This window comes from Rhyacophila brunnea, unplaced genomic scaffold (assembly GCF_057557595.1).
Source record: "Rhyacophila brunnea isolate RB1 unplaced genomic scaffold, BYU_Rbru_1.0 scaffold_12, whole genome shotgun sequence".
In the NCBI taxonomy this organism is placed as follows: Eukaryota; Metazoa; Arthropoda; class Insecta; order Trichoptera; family Rhyacophilidae; genus Rhyacophila; species Rhyacophila brunnea.
The window spans coordinates 34,383,384-34,406,455 of record NW_028232774.1 but is presented as its reverse complement, the minus strand read 5'-3'; the positions used below and the strand labels follow the sequence as shown (position 1 = coordinate 34,406,455).

The following is a 23,072-nucleotide window of genomic DNA, read 5'->3' as shown; positions in this document are numbered from 1 at the left end:
AACGCTGAAATCCCGAATGGCCGGAATCCCGAAGGCCGAAATCCCGAAAAATAAAAAAAATACAAACATCAATAATTGCGCAATTTTTGCAAGAGACACAAAAACCCATTTTTTGTGGAAATATAAAAAAAATGTAAAATACAAACATCAATAATTGCGCAATCCATTCGTTCTACAAAATGGTCTCTCCTGAAAAAAATTGCGCAATCAGAAAAACCCATTTTCCGAAAAAATGGGATTTGTCTCTCTTACAAAAATTGCGCTCACGATTGCGCAATTATTGATGTTTGTATTTTACATTTTTTATATTTCCACAAAAAATGGGTTTTTGTCTCTCTTGCAAAAATTGCGCAATTATTGATGTTTGTATTTTTTCATTTTTCGGGATTTCGGCCATTCGGGATTTCAGCATTTGGGATTTCGGCCTTCGGGATTTCATCCGGCATCCAGTACCTAAGTAGTTTATCAATCAAACTACTGAAACATTTATACTTAGCAGATAACTTACTTAATATTTTGTTTGTAATTTCATACTATCTTAAAATACGCATTTATGCATAATAATATACATATTTAAGCTTTATTATAATATTAAGTCGATAAAACGCTGAAATATAATGTAATTTTCATTCTAACATCCAACATTATTTTAAATATTTGTTGTAAATATAAATAAGTACCCATGTATAGACAATAAATTAATTGATTATGCACATCTTTAAGTTTTAGCGAGGGAAGAATTATTTTCTTTTAATAAACATCATCAGGCATAATAATTTTTCTCAATCTATATTAAAAATGTGTCAAGCGCGAAATGTATAAGGTACACCTACTGAGAAGATAGAAGCATATTAAACTGACTTGCTTATTTACTCCAACAAATCGTAACGTACGTCAATTCCTTTGCGCATTTAATTCAACTGTGCGGCGTCCAATCTCCCGGAGGCCAGTTGGGTCGGCGTCGAATTGGGTCGGCGTCCAATTGGGCCGGCGTCCGATTGTACCGGCGGCCAATTACCGGAGGCCAGTTCGCGGTGTCAAATCGTCCCATTCCCTCTTTTTATGCGGTAGATGCGTTCCACAGGATACCGCATAAAAAACAAAGACAAACAATTAAAAACTAAACTTCACAGATTCACATTTATTAAAAAAACAGCCAGAAGGTGCTGTTCGTATACCATCAGCGTCTCATTTCAAATGCTCAATTTTACATAAACAATAATATGCTGGTAACTTTAGAAAGGAGAGGGGATGCTCGATCTCGCTTGGTTTTAGCCACATTATACTGGCCATGACCCAGCGTTTCCATAAAACGCTGCCGGTTGGACTTGCCTATCTCAACAACGAGGCATGTAGCAGAATTTTAAGAATTTAACTTCAAAAGTGTATAAATAGAGACCCGAGTGTATAGGATATTTTTTACTTATTTCTGACAATATTGTGAACAAAAATATTTAATTTTTGGCATATTATAATAATATACATACTACATAGTACGAGGATCAATATTATAGTGAAAATACTACATAATATAATTGTAAAGTTGTCAGAACTGCATGAATTACTAATATGAAAAAAAATCTTTATGGAAGAAGAAAAATTAACACTACAGTTTCAAATCTTTTGCAAAACAAAGTTTTTTTCAAGTTTGGAAAGCAATGCAATAGTAAATAATAAATGACCAAGAAGTTAGTCAAACTTAAAACACTGGGAATTACACAGCTAATATTTTTGACAATTAATAATGATGATTTTTGTTTACCTGACACCACAATTGATTATTTACAGGCTTATTCTAGCAGTTTAATATTAAAGCTGAAAGTACCACCTGATCATACCGTAAAAATATCACATAAAAATATCATAAAAATAATGAATTGGCATACACGTTATCAATGTGATAAATAATTCCACTTTAATTTTTTTTTTACACGTTTGCTAGAATAAACCTGATGAGACAAATACATTGTTATGTATACACTTACATAAGCAGTTCCGAAAGTAGCTAATCATTGTTTTTCTCACGGAAACAAATGAAGCACATCCATTGAGAAAGTCAGCTTGTCAGTCGGCTTGCCTGATGATGACGTCTGGCAATACGCAAACGGAAACCATTTGAAAGTTTCAACAGGCTTTCAGCGACAGTGCCATAGCTGTCACACAAATTAAGGAGTAGTACAACCAGTTGAAAAATACCGCTAAAAGGGACCCGCTTTGAGTCACAAGAAGAGAGAAGACATTATACGGAACGCGACGGCTGTACTCCATTCTCAAACAGAGGTTCAAGAAATGCTCAAGAAACAATGGCAGAACCGCTGGGAAAAATGCGTGTAATCCCCAAGAAGACTACATTGAAGGAGATTAGGGTTTCAGACTTTCACATGAGTAATTGTATTTTTCTCGAATCTCGTACCTTAACAAAGGAAACAAAAAATCATCAGTTTATAATTTAATAAAAACTCAAACTGCTACAACAGTAGAGTTAAGCTTAGATAAATTCAGGAAAACACGAATGGGATATTATGTCATATTTTTATAGCATGCTAAGTGAACAGCTACTAAACATTTTATTTTTATATAGAGTACAAGAAATAATTTTTTGTACAATTTCTTCACATCTTGTACAATTTTCTTTATTTTCGAATGTAAACGTCAATTGAATTTACATAAATATCCCATAAAATAAATTTATACATCATAATATAAATCTTATCATACAAAAAAATAATAATTTCATCCTACCGGAAATACATTCATTCATACTGGGTTAAGTCAACACAATTTGTCACTAATTACATTTAATATTAACAACTTTGGATGGTTTTAATCAAACATTAAATAACAAACATAATAATTTTGATTTACGCTTGTGAGATGCTCTAGAAATGTATTTATATCACTGGCATGGTGGAAGTAGGCTGTTAAGATCCAACATAATAGTACACATTAAACTTTATAAGTCATACATATTTTTTTTCATTGAACTAACACTACAATAATATGCAGATTGTATTGGTAAATTTTTAAAATTAATTAAACCCTACGTAAACTTCAAAAAATAATTGTGCATCTATAAAATATCTAAAATTATGCCATTAAATCATACACAATTTTAGATATCTCATAGATATTTTTAATTTATTATGGTTTGCATATCCAGGGCTTAATGAATTTTAAGAAACTAACCAACACCATTTATAATAATATCGACCGTGTTTAGGAAAAAGGGTGTAACCCTCACTGAAAAAATTTTACAGGAGGGGCAAAAAACGTTTTTTGAATGATTTTAGTTTAATATTTTTTTTTTAAATAGGCACATACATTGGGTGCATGATGAATGATGATTTGGTGTAAGATATTTTCGATCTAATAATAATTAAAGAAGTTATTACAGAAAAATCATTAAAATTGTTGGTAAATGCTTTTTTCCTTAAATTAAAACTTAATTTATCTCAATTAAAACCTAATTTAAATAATAATTCGGCATTTGCGGCTTACTTCCTTTTTGTAGAACGTGTATTTAGTTGTAAACATTGTTAATATCTAATAAAAGCATTTTTCGAAAAATTGAAGGTTACGCCCTTTTTCCTAAACACAGTCGAATGTATTCATAAATCAACAAAAACAAATAAAGTATGACTGAAAAAGTGTGCACAATTTTAACGCATCGCCCAAAATATACCAAAACTATTATGGTTTAATTGATTTTTTAAAAGTAACCAATTCCATCTGTAAATTCGAGGGCTTAGTGTCAAACAATACTATCTACAAAAGTGCAACTTTACAGGAGAGCCAAAAATCATTATTTTAGATTCTTGTAACTCAACAAGGGAAATGTTTATTTAAAACCTAAAGTTAATATTTTATAATTTATTGTGTATTGTACATTTGTCTTGCTTATGATGATGTTAAAATTTTTAGGGATAGTTTTTAAAAAATATGAAAACAAGGGTAACTTATGTAGTTAGCGTTAAACTTTCCTGACGATTTAATAAGAAATTAGAAAAGATTGACATAACGTTGTTTGACTATCATGTAGCCGTAGATGTAAAATAACGTTATCTCAAAAAAAAAAAAAAAAACACTTTTTGTAGATAACGTTGTCTGACTTTAAGCACTCGAATTGTAGTCTTAAGTTCAAAAAAAACAAATACGTATGACTAACAAAGTTTAATGTGCACTATTTATGGCAACTTAGCAGTCTACCTCCACCCTTCGCTACTGATATATAGATTTACATACCTAATAAAAATAATAAAAGACATCAAATATAACTTCTTAACTAAATAAATTCATCATTCAGTTGCAACTAGTTTTCTAATGTCCTGTATTCACCGAGCAACAATAACAACAATGATTCTGAAGTTCTTTTTGTTGCCACTGCTTTTAAATGTTTTAAAGGTTACAGTAACCTTGTGAATACAAGACCTAATTAATATATTTTAATATCTTGAAGGGAAAGAGGCCTCAACTAGTTATAAAAGATTTATTTATGTATCGATAGAACCTATTTAAAAACCATCTTTAGATACAAAATTTATTACTTAATAAGCTACAACTTAATGCATTATTTTTCGACCATTTTTTACGTTTTAAAACAATATAAAGTATTGTCTGAGTACCGGTAAACGTTAAAGTATACAAAATGTTCGTTAATATCTATGATTGACACATCCAAGTTGATATTAGGTTACTATTAAATTGTCTATTGGCATTACGGCAAGTCCATGATTGGTTTATGAGTCGTTCGGATCGATGAACAATGCGCTGACTGCAAATACCAGGAACACGACACCTCCGATTAGAGTTACTGTGAACAAGAAGAAAGATAATATAGTTATTTAAAAAATTATCAAGTAAAAATTATAGAATCAACAGTGCACAATGAATAAATTGTTTCCTTGATTGCCTTGGATGGCTTATGTTTAATTTGTTTTTTTATTCAAATACCAATATGTCCACAATTCAATATTTGAAGATATATTATACAGTCTACCAAATTGGTCTGCCTTAGATGGCTGAGCCATGTACACAGAATGAACAAGTCACGCAACAGAAAAAAATAACATTTGGGAAGTTGGAAGGCAAACCTGATCGATCTTGTACAAGATTGAGGGATAGTGTCGAGTTGAATTTAAAGCCCTTCGGCATCCTAAATCATATGAGATAATTTGTCGGTCTTACCAGTTCTAACTGAGATCCTTTGGGCCACCATTCGGCCCCCGAGGACGGCAAGTCCAGTACACAGCGAGTGACCGATTATGCCACCCAACACCACACCAAATACATCCTGGAAAAAGTTATAACAATGTCAGTCCATGAATAATTACTATATCAATCAATGAGAATTCTCAACTCAATAATAGAAACAGTTTGTATTTACAAAGGTATTTGAATATACCAAACATTATAATATAACAAATTTAGCAATATCAATTTAATAATACAAACATGAAATTAACTGTTTCGAGTGCATTAATACGCACGCCATCAGTTATTTACAGTTCCATGAAATTTATTACAAATTATTCCCCATATGAAATGACATGCAGCTAATTTATCATTAGTCTTAGTGATATTTTTACAGCTTCAATGTCTTTAAAATTACAATTTCAATGCTGCATGTTACTAGCTGAAAAGAGGTACAAAAAGACTGAATCTCACCTCTCTGGCTCCGAGTATGACAGTGGCGAGCTGCGACCGATCGCCCCACTCGGCCAGGAAGGTCATGGAGGCAGCCTGCATGAACGTGCGGAACACCACAATCCACGCTCGCTTTCGAGACGCTATCGCTGCGGCTCCACGTGCCGCTTCTTGATCCACTAAAGACATCGCTGCCTCTTTCTCGTACTGAAAGGAGATACTCCAATTATTATTATTATTTCCAACGTAAGAAATTTTTAATATATCATGTTCTTTCATCCTTACAGCCGTTATCGGTATCGCATAGAACAGGTTTTTGTAATTTCATATAAATTTACCGATAATTCAGTAATGAAATCTAACTATATTTACCGGTAAACCGGGTTACCGAAAACTGACAAAGCATGCTACAATCACTGTTGTGCGGATTGAACACCAAAAAATTTACATCCCACATAAATACAATAAATGTACCTATTATTTACACGTATTATTGTGCAAGTTGCAAGACTGCATGCATGGATCAAAAAAGTTTACCGGCTTCTGAATTTTCACGCGATAGTTGCAATTTGCATGAGGTATGCGCATGCCTAGTAGAATGATAGTGGCGAATCTGCTGGAAAAAAAATATGAACTTCACCGCGCAGAGTTTTTTTACATTTACCAATTTTCAGCACTTTTACGTGTAAACAGTTATATTGTGAGTTTAATTTACACACTATTTTTGCCAGTAAATCCATGCACGTATACTAGTGCTATATTAGTGTTTAAGCATAATGGTATTTAAAAATATATAGATAATAAAAGCAAAAGGAACTTCCAATTGAAAGACAGTTAAAATGAAGTATGTACAACTAATGGAAAATTATCATTTTTATATTCAATACTCCTAATTCATAAAAAGCTGCTTAATACGGTTTTGTGAACATGTTACCATTGTGTTCTAAGCATGCGATATACTGCAGGTATTTTATAACCAATGCATCACAATTTAAATGTGTATTGTTATTCTATTCCTATTGTTTTGTTTCCAATAAACAGTCTTCACCACTGAAAAGCATACACATATATAGTCACAAGCTAATCAACAAGTGCAAGTATTTATAAACTTTATGAAATGTTTTGCATTCAATTCAGACAATAACAATTTGCGAAGAACTTGTGTTCGAGGGCACTTTGTCCACTTTCCAATATGTATGTTTCTTAGATTTTTCAAAATTATGTTTTCTCTATAGAATATTAGTTTCGAGTTAAGAATCTTCATCTTATTACCTGGTCATCCCTCTTCCTGAGATCCTGTTGAACTTCCTCCAACTCCTCTTGGCCTTCGTTGGGGTCCATCTTCCATCCGTCTCTCAACATCTTGATGCCAAAGAGCGCAAACAGAGCGGCACTCAAGTAGTATGTGTAAGCTCTTGGCACCCATGTGGCTATCCAACCGAAACCGGCTAGAATAATAAAAACAAAATGTTTTAAGGAAAATTATTGATGTGGATGCTTCACGCGATCAGAAATGTTATCAGTATTTATATTTCATTATTCCATAAATTATTAATATATAATAGCATAATATATAAATGCATAAGTTAACAACATAAACTTTCAATAATTTTATTGCTACTTTATTAGTGGTTTAATTGAATAAAAGCACGCAAATGCTGATTAAGTATCCCCAGCACTATTTTTATTTATTACTGAAACGGCAACACACTGTTAATAATTGTTCATTAATATTATCCACAAAATTCTCTATCGATTAAATGCTTGCAAATTATTCATTCTTTTCTGGTACGTGTTTGCGTAGATAATTGGTACTAAATATTAATGATCTTGGTTTGTCCTAAATTATATAGATATTTGACAGCGGCTGTCATTTCAATTTCGCCAATAGTGGCGCCAATTGGTTATGAGCTATTTTACAATCTTGGGTAACTACTCCTGAGACATCCCCAGGTATAAATAACTTCACATCCAAGCGTAGGGCCTAGATATACAGTGTTGGGTTGATTTGGTGAGCCCATGTTTGTGTTGACTAACGCACAACTCAATTTACCTATTTAAATTCTAATGGATTTAAATTCTAATTCCATCAAGTACCTTCGGTTGATAGTATTAATATTAGGTATTTAGTATTACAAGGTAAGCATTAAACCCTCAAAATATTATGTATCACTTTTAAGTAACAAACCTGACAACACAGTCATTAGAATAAGTGCCGAAATAGCCCCCGCGAATACCAGAGTCCTGGGATGTCGCATCGCCATGATGGCTGCAATAAAGAATGTCTTGTCACCGAGCTCGCTGACGATGATAACAGAGAGGGATGCCACGAAGGCCTGCGTGAAGCCGGAGTTCGCGTCATTTTCGATGTGCTGGAAAAAAAATGAAAAATAATACATTACTAGCTGCCCGGTACCGATACCTATGGAGAATAAATGTATGTGATGTGATTTAGTAGAGAGAAATATAATTAATGTGATGGAAATTTTTAAATTAGGGTTTCTATATTACATAAAAGTTAAATATTATTATCATACCAGATGTAGGTAAAGCCCATCCAGGTATGTATGAAAAATATCTAACTTCTTGATAATTATTGGTAACGTCATGCTGTTATTTTTAAGAACATGCCTCATAATATAAAATGACAGAAAAAGATTGCCTAAGCCCTAATCAAACTTCTTAGGTCATCAAACCCAATTCATCATATTTTTTTATCACTGCCAGAGAAAATACCTTGCATATGTAAAAGTATTACGTACCTACAAAATTAATAATAATTATTAATGAAGTCATCCACTTAGCGTCTTCTAAAACCTTCCACTAAATCTTTTTCATGCTTTGGAAAATGTTCTCCAGCATTTAATTAAAGGAATCTCCACAATATATAATATGCATGTATAATTGAATTAATAACTATTTTTTAAGTGCGTAATTTTAATGACAGCAACGCTATTTTCATTTGTTTTGTTCATCTGTTATCGAATGCAAAATAATATTTTTGAAATAAATTGGAACTGCGCAGAAGACTCGTGCGCATTTGAGACTTTTGAAAATTATGAAAATGTAAAATTATTTACTTATAGGTTACTTAAGACATTACTGATTAAAGAAGGTGCCCTTTCTCTTAAATTATGTAAAATATAGGTACACTGTCTATTTAGATATTATGTCAAAACAATCCAATAACGTTACATAATATAAGAGAAAATGTCATTTGGACTTTCAACTTAGGTTCACATTTCACTAAAACCAAAAACACTGTCTTTTTACTTACCAGGGCAGTGTAGTTACAATATTTTTCGAGTACAAACATCGAGTTTTTTAGTACATAATATTTTTTTATATTTTACTGTAGAGCCTTCCTACAAACGATTGGCACAGAAACGCGTAGATATAGGTACCTAGCCATTTTGGTAGAATAACATAATATTTTTGTCATATTTCAATTAACAATGTTGATCGATTTAATTTCTAAATGAATCAAAACAGCTATCTATATAAATACAATTACCACTTTTATTTTCGACGATATTTCAAAGATTTTTGATATTTTGTTTGATATGGCTTTTAGTACCTAACTTAAGGAAAATTCGAAAATATTTCTATCCGTAGAAATATACTATAGCTATGTAAAAAAAAGTGTCTACATTTTCACTGAATTTTCCACTTATTAGAAAGTTGCCCAAGTGAAGATAATAATATAGTGTTGAAAGAAAGTAGTGAAAATGAAAATATAAATTGTAAGCATTGCCAAAAGTTGGTATGACTTCAGTGGGGTATGTCCGATGCCAGATCAGGTGTGCTTCCATTTGAAATGCTGAGTATGAGTAGCAGATAGTGGGGGGTGCAAGGCGAATCACCAGCGCCTAAAAACTGGTACATTCTGGCTACGGGAAGAAAACCCCCTACAGAAAACCAGGGCATGTTCACAGGCCCGAAGGCAGCGATTTCCAAACTGAGGGGCGCGAAAAGTTTAATACAAATGTTGCCACAGGTTTGCAGTTTGCAAGTGCATAGTTTATAAAACGGCCGCTAGTTATAAACTACATAAAAAAACAGTCAAATAAAAGGTTGTTTGCAAACCTGTCTGAAGATAAGGATAGGTACTAATTTTATTATACCTCACTTCTATAAATACTATTGAGGTAAATTTGTTTAGGAACGATAACTTTGGTATTAATTTGTCTATTTGGTTGAAATTTAAACAAAAATATTTAATAAATCAATGCAAGAACCACTAAAAAGAAAAAAATTGAGCTTTGGAAATCAAAATTACAAAAAAATAAGTTCATCATGTTTCCACTTTTAAATGATTTCTGCGCCAGATACCTACCTATATTGAAGCAAACAAAAATCTATTTACTTACTGAGCACTTGGATAGTTTGATAATGCACTTTTCATATTATTTATTTATAAGATCTCGATTCTCGAAGTTCGCGTGTATATATAATCCATTTTGTCAATGAACGATGATGAATTTGGATCGACTACTATTGAAAAGTAAAAATAGATAGAATTAGCATGCGATAATTCATTGAAACAAAACCCTAGTTCAATTTTGGTTGAATCGAAGTGAAGAATAATATAATACTTAAAACCAATGCAACTGCTACCATTTGTAACATCATATTTATGTGAAACGGAATTTTTTGCTTTATCTGCAATGAAATCCAAAAATATTGATCCCGTTTATTAGAAAAAGAGCACTTTGTGCTAATAAACAAGCACTTCCATCGCATGAAAACCAAATTAATTTAAAAATGAATATAATATAGCTAATATTTTAAAATAACCTTGTTTATTTTTATAATTAGGTACCTAAGTTTTGATTCATATTTTGTATTAGTAGATACAATTTTGACTATTTAAAAAAGTGTCCGTATTATTTAATGAAATAAAGTGGGGGGAGGCGCCAAGATTAGATTTTTTTTCAAGGGAGGCGTAGTAATATAAAGTTGGCTTAACACCAGTAATTCGAGTGCTGTGGGATGATCACCTCACACCCTAAAACCCAACAGATTAACTCAAGCACATGGAAGCCTCGGACCCCCGTTTCCACCTTGATGATAATAATAAAAATTACAACTTACTGTCAATATCGATTTGATAATACTCGATTCCTCACCAGGGAAAGTGTCGTTGGACATTTTCAAATATAACTAAACACAAAAACTATCGTCCATAACAATCCGTAAATCTACCAAATAATGTAATGTTTATATCACAAAGTATTACGTTTAAGATAAATGTGCTAGCACTGTACCAACAAGATTGACATATTCAATATATAACTATACAGCATAAACTGTAATTATTATAAATTACATATAAAAAGTAGTCGAAAGAAAATACTATAGAATGGCCAGCACTATTAATTATCACCGATGTACTGAGGCAGCAAAACAAAAAGTTGGGTAATCCCCACAAACATTGCATGTTAATAAATTCGTGAAATATAAAAAACGTATTGAATGTTCCATACGTTGCAATATTGTATGTCTGTAGGTATAATAATATATAAATGGACCGTCTGAAGACGTAGCGAATGGGTTACAAAGGAGCTGTACTAACTACACGCCTTTTTGCCTACTTTATAGGAAAATATGAAACTTATATATTATTGAACATACATAAATTGAAAACAACTCATGCATAATTACCCACTAAAAGAAGTATTTAAAATAAAAAAAAATGTTTTTTCTAGTGGGTACATGCATGAGATGTTTTCAAATTATGTATGTTTAATATATAGAATGCAATGACATTATTAATGGACGACGCACTCAATACAGTAGCTAGCAAGTAAATTCGCGCATTTGTATGTATAGGTAGACGTCACGCAATTTCCATTAGCGATATCACGCATCGGGAATTTATAGCAATATGACCTTTATTGTAATGGCGTTAGAGCAGTGTTTTAATGTCAATGTTCATTTGAGCAAACCCGTTCGAACCGAACCATTCGGCAGACCCAACAAAAAGCATCAGGAATTTATGGCAATATCACCTTTATTGTAATGGCGTTCGAACAGATTATGCCATTCGGAAGACCCGACAATAAAGTGAGTGTCATTTTCTTTGCCAGATGATTCGTCCATATTAATGTCATTGATAGAATGTTACATTCTGAAATCTTGTGAATTATTCGATGAACAAATGAAATAGTTTATTAGATATTATTAATAACTTCTGTAGTAAGAGTAATATGGCAAAACACGATATGTCCGTTTTTCTAAATTGTTCAGGACAGCAATTTTAAGCTTCGAAAGAAATTCAAACGATGGACGTTATTGACACAGCTTATTTCTCCCATCCTATAAGACCATATACTTCCCAAATTTTGATATGCTTATTGTAGATCTCACCGAAACGAATCTGTAGGTATACATAACTCAATTTGCCAAAAATACGTTAATATCATATTTTGCCATCTTACTGCAACCTTGTAAGTTGGAAACTATTAATAGGTAGCTACTAGATAACATGTGGTTAGAAATAATATAATCTTACCATGTGGAAAGCTCATTCAAGGGTCTTATATCTATACTACTATATAAAATACACATCACAAATAATTCTCTCTAATAGTAAAAAAGTCTGCGGCGCTATTTTCCTTCACTATTATTATTATTTTAAATTATGTGTTTATACGATACAAATTTTATTTGTGTATCGATACTCGACAACTCCATAATTCAAATGGATGTACTACATTAAAAAAAAAAAAAAAACGCTAAAAATATACACATTAATTCTACCATGTACACCATTTGGAAAACGCTAATGTGGAGTGCTACACTGCCTTTATCCTTAGCGATAGATAGGGGGGCCGCCAAAGTTCCTAGCCTGGGGGCCCGCTTCAGGATATGGGGGCCATGAATACAATATTATAGGTGTATAGATTTGCCTGTCTGATCGGTATACAAAACTTGCACAGCTTTTAGGCTAATTTATTGATACCAATTTAATTGACTTTCAGTAGACTTTCATCTTGACTCTCAATATTCCAAAAATAACTTCTCAAAAATAACGCACTTGCAACGATATGAAATGAGGCGCGGATAACGAATTAATAATGTATTTGCAAAATATTAACTTGAACTTCGAATTAATTTTCACCGCCATAAAATACATGTCAAAACCGAAAATCAATCAAATCAGACGACTATCAAAGAATTGGCCGCCATCTTGTTTTATCTGTAAAATCTGAAGCAAAGGCTCATGAGCATTCAGGCTTCAATTTTTTGATAATGAAAAATTATGTATGAGAGTTTACCTACATATTATTAGAGCCAATATAACTTTATAAACGTTAGATAAACTAATAATATTGTGCAAACAACGCACAAGAGTACATTTAATTTATAATCCTTCAATAGTCACAGGTGCCGCTGCGAACAAAATTTGAATATCACCGTTTTAATAAACTGATAAAACTAAGTTGCGTCGATTTCACACAATATTTCGTGTCATGCGAACACCAACAATTTTCCATGGAAAGTCTAAAATGTGTACTTATAATATAGTACCCGGGTACAACAATGCTATTCTGTTTCAAGGCAGTAGGTTACAATCTGTATTAAAAAAATATAATCGATACCACATAACCTCAATTGCTAAAGAATTTGAATCACGTTCTAAAAAAAGCCGCGAATTTTCGCAGACGGGATTATTTTTTAAATAATCGCCGGCACGGAATCGCAAGTGGCCGGCTAAAAATATATTTGCCTAATTCGCTAATTTATTTCTCGCAAATGGTAACACTCGAACACGTAGCACATCAGAATAAATGCGATCCAAATTCAAAAAAGGAAAAAAAATCGCCCATATTATTAATTATTATGCTAAGCAATTTTGAAGAACCGCTTTTGTTTGTTGTTTTACATTTTCACTTCGCTTTATTCCATATGCCGGTAGTAACATTATAACGTGATTTATTTTAATTAAATAAATATCCAACCAAATATATTGCGCCTGTCAATTACCTACATGGTCGCAGCCATGATTTATTATGGATCGGAACCGTTTCCTCGTGTCAAGCCTATCAGGCACCATTAGCGAGGGGTGCAAGATTAGTAATGCGCTCCCTAAAGACATAGACATTTTCAATGATGTACTTTGCATTTTCGTCAGCTGAATGCAGAACTATTCTAACTCACATTTGAAAAATTGTATTTTTTTTTTTGTTTTCTTAAGTAGGTATGTTTTGATTTAAAAAAATCTGTTATTATTATTATTATTATTATTTTCTATATTCTCTTCTTCTCTCTTGTGAGGGTAATATTTGTTATAATGTAAATCTCATGTTGTGCACGTCTTGAATTTAGATTTGTCATGTCCACAATGTTTTGTATTCTTAAATAAATAAATAATATTATTATGGCGTTTTAAAAATCGACTTTTATACGCCATTTTCACAACATTTTGCGTATCTGTAAAAAACATGTTGGAGACGCTTACAACGTTCTGATATTTCATAATACACAGAGCTATTCAAATAAATTTACAGTGCAGGGGCGTAGGTATAGTATTATCTCCTAGTGGGTAAACTTTAAAATATGAATCAGCTGTTTACTATTAAATGACACTGTGCACTGAAAAAATAATATGTCATGCAGTTGTAAACTTTCGTATGTTTGATTCACAATATTTTTATATTTCGATTACCTACCTGATTTTGGTACCATCACTTCAATACGATTTCATCTTTTAAAAAATTTTGTAAGTAGCACTACCTACCTCAAAATGAGTAAAATCAAATCGCATTGATGTGATTACTGTCGTTCTTTATTATCATTATCCAACTAAATATCCGTAAAGTTAACAAATAATGTCAAATATTAAAACAAATATTTAATATAAAATTAAAATAACACTTAACACTAGATATTTTTGTGTCTAAATCAATGACATTATTAATGGACGATGCACTCAATACAGTAGCTAGCAAGTAAATTCGCGCATTCGCATGTATAAGTAGACGTCACGCAATTTCGATTATGCGATATCACGCATCGGGAATTTATAGCAATATGACCTTTATTGTAATGGCGTTAGAGCAGTGTTTCTAATGTCAATGTTCATTTGAGCGAACCTGTTCGAACCGAACCATTCGGCAGACCCAACAAAAAGCACCAGGAATTTATAGCAATATCACCTTTATTGTAATGGCGTTAGAACAGATTATGCCATTCGGCAGACCCGACAATAACGTGAGTGTCATTTTTTTCCCAGATGATTCGTCCATATTAATGTCATTGGTATAAATCCAATGTAATTTAACCTTACCTACCATGCATTTTTCAAAATAGTTAATTTTAAATCACGTTTTCAACGGAATTACTGTTATTCAAGGTCGTCCGACATAATATAGAACATGCACATAAAACACAAATAATTTAGCATCATGCCTGATTTTAGAGGACATGTCAAACTTCAAACTGCAATTACTCCATAACAAGATTTCGAGATTTACCACGTTTTGGCAGTAACTCCACGATAATACTATTATTACAAAGCATTTTAGCAATTATTTATGGGGATGCGCTGCATCTACATTCTGCACCATCTATGAACCGCACGCCACTGCTAAGTAGTTAAGTAGGTATATAGAATTAAAAGGACAGGTGATGTAATTGTTTTTCATCGAAATTATATAGTGACCTTCCATCAAGGATCCATAATATAAATTATTAATCAGATTTAAAAAAAATATTGTTTACCTAATGAAATTATGCAAGGCTATTATATTTTTTCATAATAAATGTTTACAACTAGATAACAATTTGTAAATTGTAAATTAATTATCAATTCACCTCAAAATTTCTCCAGTGTCATTTACCTTTGAATAATCGTATACATGTCTACTTAATCTTTTTACTACAAATTTGGCATTAATAGATAACGAAAAAATATTGCAAAAAAATAGGCGTAAAGTAATTAAAATATTAATATATATATTGATTTTTAGAGATAAGCGAATAGAGGAAATTCACAAAAAAATAAATGATATCACGACGCAAAAAAAAATCGTGACATGTTGGCGAGTCATGACAAATTCTTGATCCTAATGGTTTCCTAAGGTGTGTGTATAATATGTTACGCCGAATGTGCGAAATTGACTATTACATGAAATGGGCAAAATTTTGCCTGTATCATGAAAAATGAAAGCCCGTTGCCTTATTTGTGAATTAGGCAAAATATCTGCCAAGTGCGTGAATTCGGCAGTAATTTTTCTGCCTAGCTCATGCATTGGACAAATTAGGTAGTAGCACAACGGTGGTGTTTTTTGCAACTAAACCAAATGTGTCAAATGCTCATGCATTGGTCAAAATAGATGGTCGCGCTCCGGTGGTGTTTTTTGCAACTAATCAAACTAACCAAATGTGTCAAATGTCATTGATTATATAAAAATATACATACCAATCAATAACTACAATGACGTTAATATGCCCAAAAAAAATCTAGAACTATAATATAATAACGGAAAATTTTTATTAAAAGGTATTTTCGCGATTCGATTCGTGCTTGGGTATCAATCGTGCAATGGTCGATTGTTTGTTTGTGATAGTTTGTTGACACTTGTTAGGTAACCTCAAAATGGACATTCAACCTAACCTAATATAATAATAATATTATATTACGTCCAATTGTAACTAATAAAACCATCCGTATTAAATTTACCTTTTCTACTGTCATGTTGACATTTTAAGAATTCCATACACTGGCGAATTCACGCACTCGGCAGATAATTTACCTAATTCATGAATAAGGCAACGGGCTTGACTATTACATGAATTATGTAAAATTTTGCCCATTTCATGTAAGTCAATTTCGCACATTCGGCGTAACATATATACCAAGGAATACTCTGTTCCGTGGTATTGTTCGTGTCATAACACTATGTATGTATGTAATATTTATATGTGTCGCTTACTATCTATTTACAATAATAAAATTAATGATAAGTACCTAGCATATCTTTTCACAGACAGTTATGTGTATCGGATACGCTTCATGCAGCGGCGATTTTCTTTGACGATAATGACGCAATCGATTCATCAGAAAATTAAAAGAAGGCCTCCAAATAGTGTTAAAAAATTATTAAACCATACAAAAATCTAAAAAATATGCGTATTTCAGGTACAAATTGAATAACAAGTATATACCTACTGCTGTATGTATGTATTGTAACTAATAAAAATGAGTCTGTTTACACCACAGAACAATTATTTTTACACGAATAAATTTAATTAATCATATACCCGTGACCATGTTTGTATAATTTATACGAAATAAAAATACTAAATCGTTCTAATTTATAATCGCATGGATTTATTTAGAAAATTCGATTGCAATTTTTCTTATCGTAGGGGACTTCAATATTAGTTAAGTACTGGCTTCATGTTCGAAATCTTCGAAACAAATTCAAGTTTCATGGTTTATCGTAGAGATATCTGGATATTTAATGATAGTAATATATACCATTGACTGTACGAATGAATCTAAGATTGTATTTTAAATCCTTGCCCACACACAATATGGCTCTCAACTAATTTAATCATCAGCTTTTCCTTTTTCAGCTTCTTTAACGTCTAAAACTCTAATAAAATAATAGTCCCAACGACGCCAAAATATCTTCACAACATGTTAACGACGTTTGGTTATAAGTAGAGTTGGGTATTTCCCGAGGAGATCTCAATCTCGAGATTCGGGATTACCAGAAATGAATTCTCGAGAATTATCGGGAAATTTCAAAAAAACCAGTAAAAATCCTAATATCAGTGTAAAAACCGACAAATTCCAAAAAAATATGATTTTTTTTATTTACGTAGACATAGTAAGAAGACAAACAAAATAGAAGTAGGAAAACAAAAATAATTCAAAACATTAGTTATTAAAATAGAATTTTAAAAAACACAGACTGTCAATCGCTGTGTCTGACAATCGCGTACGCTTTTGAGACACAAAATTCCCTGATGTTGCAAAAATTGCGCTCATTTTGAGTCAAGGTTGGCTTAATTGTGTTAAATGCCCCGATCAGTCCTTGAATTTTGTGTTTGCTGTCCACTTTTTCCATATAGAAAATCGTTTTTTTCAATTATTATTTGATAATAAAGAAATCCCGAATCCCGAGAAAAGATTCTCGGGATCTGGGATTTCCCGAAATGTTAAAAATTTCAATTCTCGAGATTCGGGATGGAAAATCTTGAAAATTTCTGGAGAATTCCCGTCGGGAAATTCCCGAAACCCAACTCTAGTTATAAGTACTCGTTTAAGTCTTTCAATTATTTCATCCCCTACGAAGTAAATAAAGTAAAATACAAATATCGTTTCTCACCAGACCATCCATATGGGTCTCCACAATATAACCTACAACACCACAACACAAAAGTATAACCTAACCTAACCTAACCTAACGGCCGATCTACAGACTAAGCCAGGGTTGGCGAACATTTTAACGTACGCGTGCCAAAATTTCACAAATGTTATTTTTCAACTGTCTGACGAAGCAGTTTTTCATGGGGGAAAAATGAAAAAAAAACAGTTTTTAAGAATGTTATTAAAAATGTTTAAAAATTACTATTGAGTTCTTGAGATTCTATTTTCACTATGTTTCTAACCGAATGCTAATCTTTTATTCATTGAATATTTTTTTTCCTTGTTTTCAAAATTTTAAAAGAAATCGTGGAAGCATTTTAACTTCATAATATTATTACTATCACCCCATCACTGAACGGTTTTTCATTTTTAGCGATTATGTTTGAGGCAAAATAATAAGTAACTGTTTATATTTGAATGACTGCCGATAAATTTCATCAATTTTTTTGGTTGAATATATTTATTTTTATCGATCAAAATCAAAGTGTTGCGGCGCGGCTTCACCTGTCGCCTGATGAAGTCAGTGCGATAATATTATGTGATACATAAAACTTAAGGACAGACATATGCAATTATATATTTACATTAAACGTAAAGCTTATTCCTGAAGCCTGCTATTTTTCATACAATGCGAACTGTCGTTTTTGCATGTCTCGTCGTTTCCGTTTACGCATCGATTGGTAAATATTATTGGTAAAAATAATATTAAAAACCGAATAAAATACGCATTGCTACGTCATCATTTTTAATATTATATACTTACTTACTTATGGGTACATTTATTTGTAAAACTTTTTTGTATTTTTTTTTTAATTATTGTAAATGTTTCTCTTTTCAAAATAAAACGTTCGCCTGCTAATCGAAATCATCTCGCGTGCCATAGATTCGCCATCCCTGTACTAAGTCATCGTGGGTGCAAATCTCATGAGCACATGCGCAACAATTAAGCAGTGGCTAACGCGATTATTTTTAAGGTTTCGAATGTACACTGTATTTACATAAACAATGTTGTATCGTTTGCTCTCACTCAGGGCAAAACGTTTGTCTTATTTCCCGCCAAGAAATGGCATTCCCTAGACTAGAATACATTCAATAAACCATATCGTAGAAACTAAATTTCCAATACGCAACATTTAGCTGACATAGATGCTGTATTATTAATTTAAAGGAAACCTTCAAGTAGACAATACAATGAAAGCATTATTGTTATTGGACGAGTGATTAATCGAGCGTAAACAAATAGCCAATGAAATTTCTTGTTCGTCGTGCATTAGGCTCTCCACAACCCAAAGAAACAATAATCTATGACAAGTAAGTTCTAAATATATATTTTTCAATTTAAAATAATAATTATTTACCGCCATAACCTTGGAAAATGCAATTTACTGATATCATTAATGGTCGCACGAGAACGCATGAACTCGAGATAAACATTTTATCGGGCATACTTAATTAGTGCACGTTCAAACAAACTGAATTACTTAACTGCACTATATAAAATAACATATTATAATATATAACATACCTACCTAACAATATGTGGCTTCGCTGTTATAATAAATAGGTACCTACCTAATATGTGATAAAAATTGCGACTACATCAAGAAATGAGAAATCGTGTTAGCCATGTTGCCATTTCCTCTACATGTAAAATAGGTTTTTTTGACGTGATTTTTTTAACGCGCGGTACAGAAATTTCGCCGTTAGAATGGATACAGCTGACATAGAGGTATTAAATAAATGACATGTAGCGAAAACTCACCATAGCCGATCCGAAAATCGAAAAACATAAAATCCCCACGGCAGTCAAGGTTCAGCCAAGGTCAGAAACTGTCTTCTCGGTTGACCATCATTGAGGTCGTGGTAAATGTGATTTTTCAAACACTGAGTGTTCCGTGTAACGTATTCATTAATTATTGAAACACTTTAAATGTAAATTACCAAAAAAATGTCTCCAATTGCAAGCATCATATTTTTCCGGAAGGTGCCTCTGGTAGGTGAAGATTTACCTTAAAAAGGTGGCGCATATGGTTTGAATTTTGTCTCAAGCCCTATCAGCCCCATAAAACATAACTTTGTTTTTAAATATCTTTATCTACGATCTTTTTTTCGAATTTCCTCATACAATTTAAAATCAAATTGGGAAACAGAAAAATACCAATATAATATAGCTCAAGAAGCCTGTATGACACACGTCATAGCTCCAAGCCTACGGCGTAGAGGGTCTACGGCAGAAATTAAACTGATATGACAACAAATTTCCTAAGTTTTACTTACAGACAATATAATAAACTAACATCAAACTGTCTAAAAACAGTCACCCATAATAACGAAACAAAATAAATATCATTAAAATAATCATTTTGTGTACCTACTGTCATATTTATGTAGGCAGGTAGCTGTCAGATTTTTTCTCAGCCGGCACATTTTTCTTTTGAATTAGCATCAAATAGAGTAGTGTGCGCATGCGTGTCAAAGTCCATAATGAAACCTTAATGCCGTATCCACACTCTCGTCGAGACGTTTGACGACAAGAGAAGATGAAACGGAAAATGAAAACTGCCGATCGGAACCGGAATTTGAAAAATGGAAATAAAGGCTAATGAAACAATTTTGTAAATTCGCGAGTGATAATGTATATAAGTACACAATTGCTATATTAAAATGAGTATAATTTAAATATATAATCGATAAAAATTGTGAAACATTAAAAAAATAAATAAAAAGATAGGTAATAGCAGTAGTAGTAATATTTTACGCTCAATTAGTGATAAATACTCATCTTTTATAGATTTTATAGATGTTGGTAACTTTAAAACTGGTTTGAACTATTTGGAGACCCCGTTTTAAATTTTCTGACGGATCGGTTGCGTTATTTGAGTCAAATAAAATCGTCGGTGTGTATAATAGAGATGGTAAGTACATGATGAGGTAGATTCTACCATGAACTCTGTGTTATTCAAGCGGTGTCGTCCCGTGGGGGTAGGCAGATTGAGCTTCGCTTGGGGGCGGCAGTTACTCGAATGGCGGCAAATCGAGGAGAATCATTTGGTATATATAGAAATAGCTCCCTAAGCAGTACTTACTTAATAACGAAGATATCTTTCCTTTAAAAAAATCAGCTCACTGGTTGGAAACAAAATGTATTAATTAACATAAAAGGTTTAACAGGACAGTATTTTTTGTCGGGTTCGCGATGTCTAGTTTATTTCCGTCGCCCTTCGACGAATTTGGTGACCAGAAACGACACGAGCACGGATGATAAAAAAATATTGTACTTATAAAAAATGGGGCGGCATTTTGTCTAGGGACGTCACTGTATTCAAGTATAAGAACCTCAGAACCAGAAAGTAATATTGTTTATAAATGAATATTTGCATGACGTGAAATACCAATCATCCTGTACCAGAGTTGGCAAACGAATGGGACACGACACAATCAGTATATATCTACTTCGTCTATCTAAGTGGGTCTTTTAATCTTATGTTTACTCATTATTAGTCTATTATCAGACACTACAGAGTGGGGAAAAATATTATGTGTTACTAGGTATATTATAATTAATACTAATTGTCAAAGTGAAAACATTCTGACATGATAAATATATTTAACCAAAGCTACCAAAGCATAGTTTTGAGCAGTGTTTCTTAACCTTTTTACGCTTGCGGACCACTGAAAATAGGAGAAACGTTTTGCCGACCACTAACGCAGAAATATTTTTTTTTATTTATTTGGTAACATATAATAACGCCCGATAGCGGTTGATTTTGTCACGTAAAACCATTTATCCATTTTAAGAACAATGCACAAACACTATACATGTACATAATATATATGCACGGGTCAAGATTTTATTGGAATTTTTAGCATAATATGCATTTTTACGCCAAAAATTCGCGGACCAAGAGAAAAATTTTGCGGACCACCGGTTGAGAACAGCTGCTTGTTATCTTGCCCTAAACATAATCGCTAAAAATGTAAAACCGTTTAGTGATGAGGAATATGTTATGAAAAAGCGTGGTTAAAATGCTCCCATGATCTCTATGAAAATTTTGAAAACAAGGAAAAAATTATTCGAAGAATAAAAGATATGCCTCCGGCTAGAAACACGGTGAAAGATAGAATCACACGACCTCAATTGCTTGAAACTTTATCAATGGAATTCTTAAAGAAAAACCGTGAAAAACTGTTCAGCACGTCAGTCAAAAAATAATATTTGGGAAATGTTGGCACGCGCAGGTGAAAAGGTTCGCCAACCCTGGTCTAAAGATTCTATCGCGGAATGAATTTTGGTCGATTGCGGACGTAAAATTCTAAAAATCGTGTAGGTACTGATACCAAATAATATTTATTATATTATCATAATGCCTAAATCCCCCATCAAAAATCCTCCAATCGACAGAGTTGGGAATATAATGATATTATTGTAATTGTAAATGAGTCAAGGCTAGACCATGATGCACAGCGAAACAAAGAAAAAGAAAGTTACTGTTATCTGTTTCTGGGCGGACGAAGGGTCGAAAGCGGGTACGGTCAGTCGGTTATCTACCCTTGAGCCTCTTACGTCGCCTCTAAATACGATTTGCTACCTTTTTCGCGCCAAAGCGTGCGTTTACAAATGTTGTTAGTAATTAATTGTTACTTGTCAAGCGAAATATACTTAATGTCCCTGAATCAGTGAATAAGTGGAAAGTGTAAATCAACACCCTACGTAAACCCCTACCCCTTAGTACATGCAGTGACGTCTCGTGTGGGGAAGCAAATCGTACGCCGCATAGGGGCGGCATTTATTCGAAGTGCAAAAAATTCGAGAAAGAATGAATCGCTGAAAAAAATTTCAAATAATAAATTCAGATTACTGTTGTTAATGGACCTGTAGCCAACTTAACGTTGAGAAACATTCCAAATAGTACAACGGCGGCCTATTTTGACGCTCTGCTTTAGTTACTGCTACTATAATTTGCGAGTTTACTTAATTGTTTCCCAATAGATCTGGAGGATATTTTTGTCTGCAGTAACGGGTTTGAAAGCCAACTATGCAATA

The 23,072-nt window shown here is 32.6% G+C and overlaps 1 protein-coding gene across 1 annotated transcript in view; it reads right to left on the bottom strand.

Annotated features, from left to right (window-relative positions):
• Nucleotides 1-2,977: 2,977 nt before the first annotated feature.
• LOC147078087 (putative divalent cation/proton antiporter TMEM165) overlaps nt 2,978-23,072 on the bottom strand; it is a 44,298-nt gene continuing 24,203 nt past the window's right edge. The window contains exons 3-7 of the mRNA XM_085961194.1: nt 7,832-8,015; nt 6,916-7,091; nt 5,665-5,850; nt 5,185-5,290; nt 2,978-4,810 (exon numbers count right to left, since the gene is read on the bottom strand). Of these exons, the coding sequence (XP_085817320.1) occupies nt 4,737-4,810; nt 5,185-5,290; nt 5,665-5,850; nt 6,916-7,091; nt 7,832-8,015 (726 nt within the window). The 3' untranslated portion in view covers nt 2,978-4,736. The remainder of the gene's footprint in view (nt 4,811-5,184; nt 5,291-5,664; nt 5,851-6,915; nt 7,092-7,831; nt 8,016-23,072) is intronic.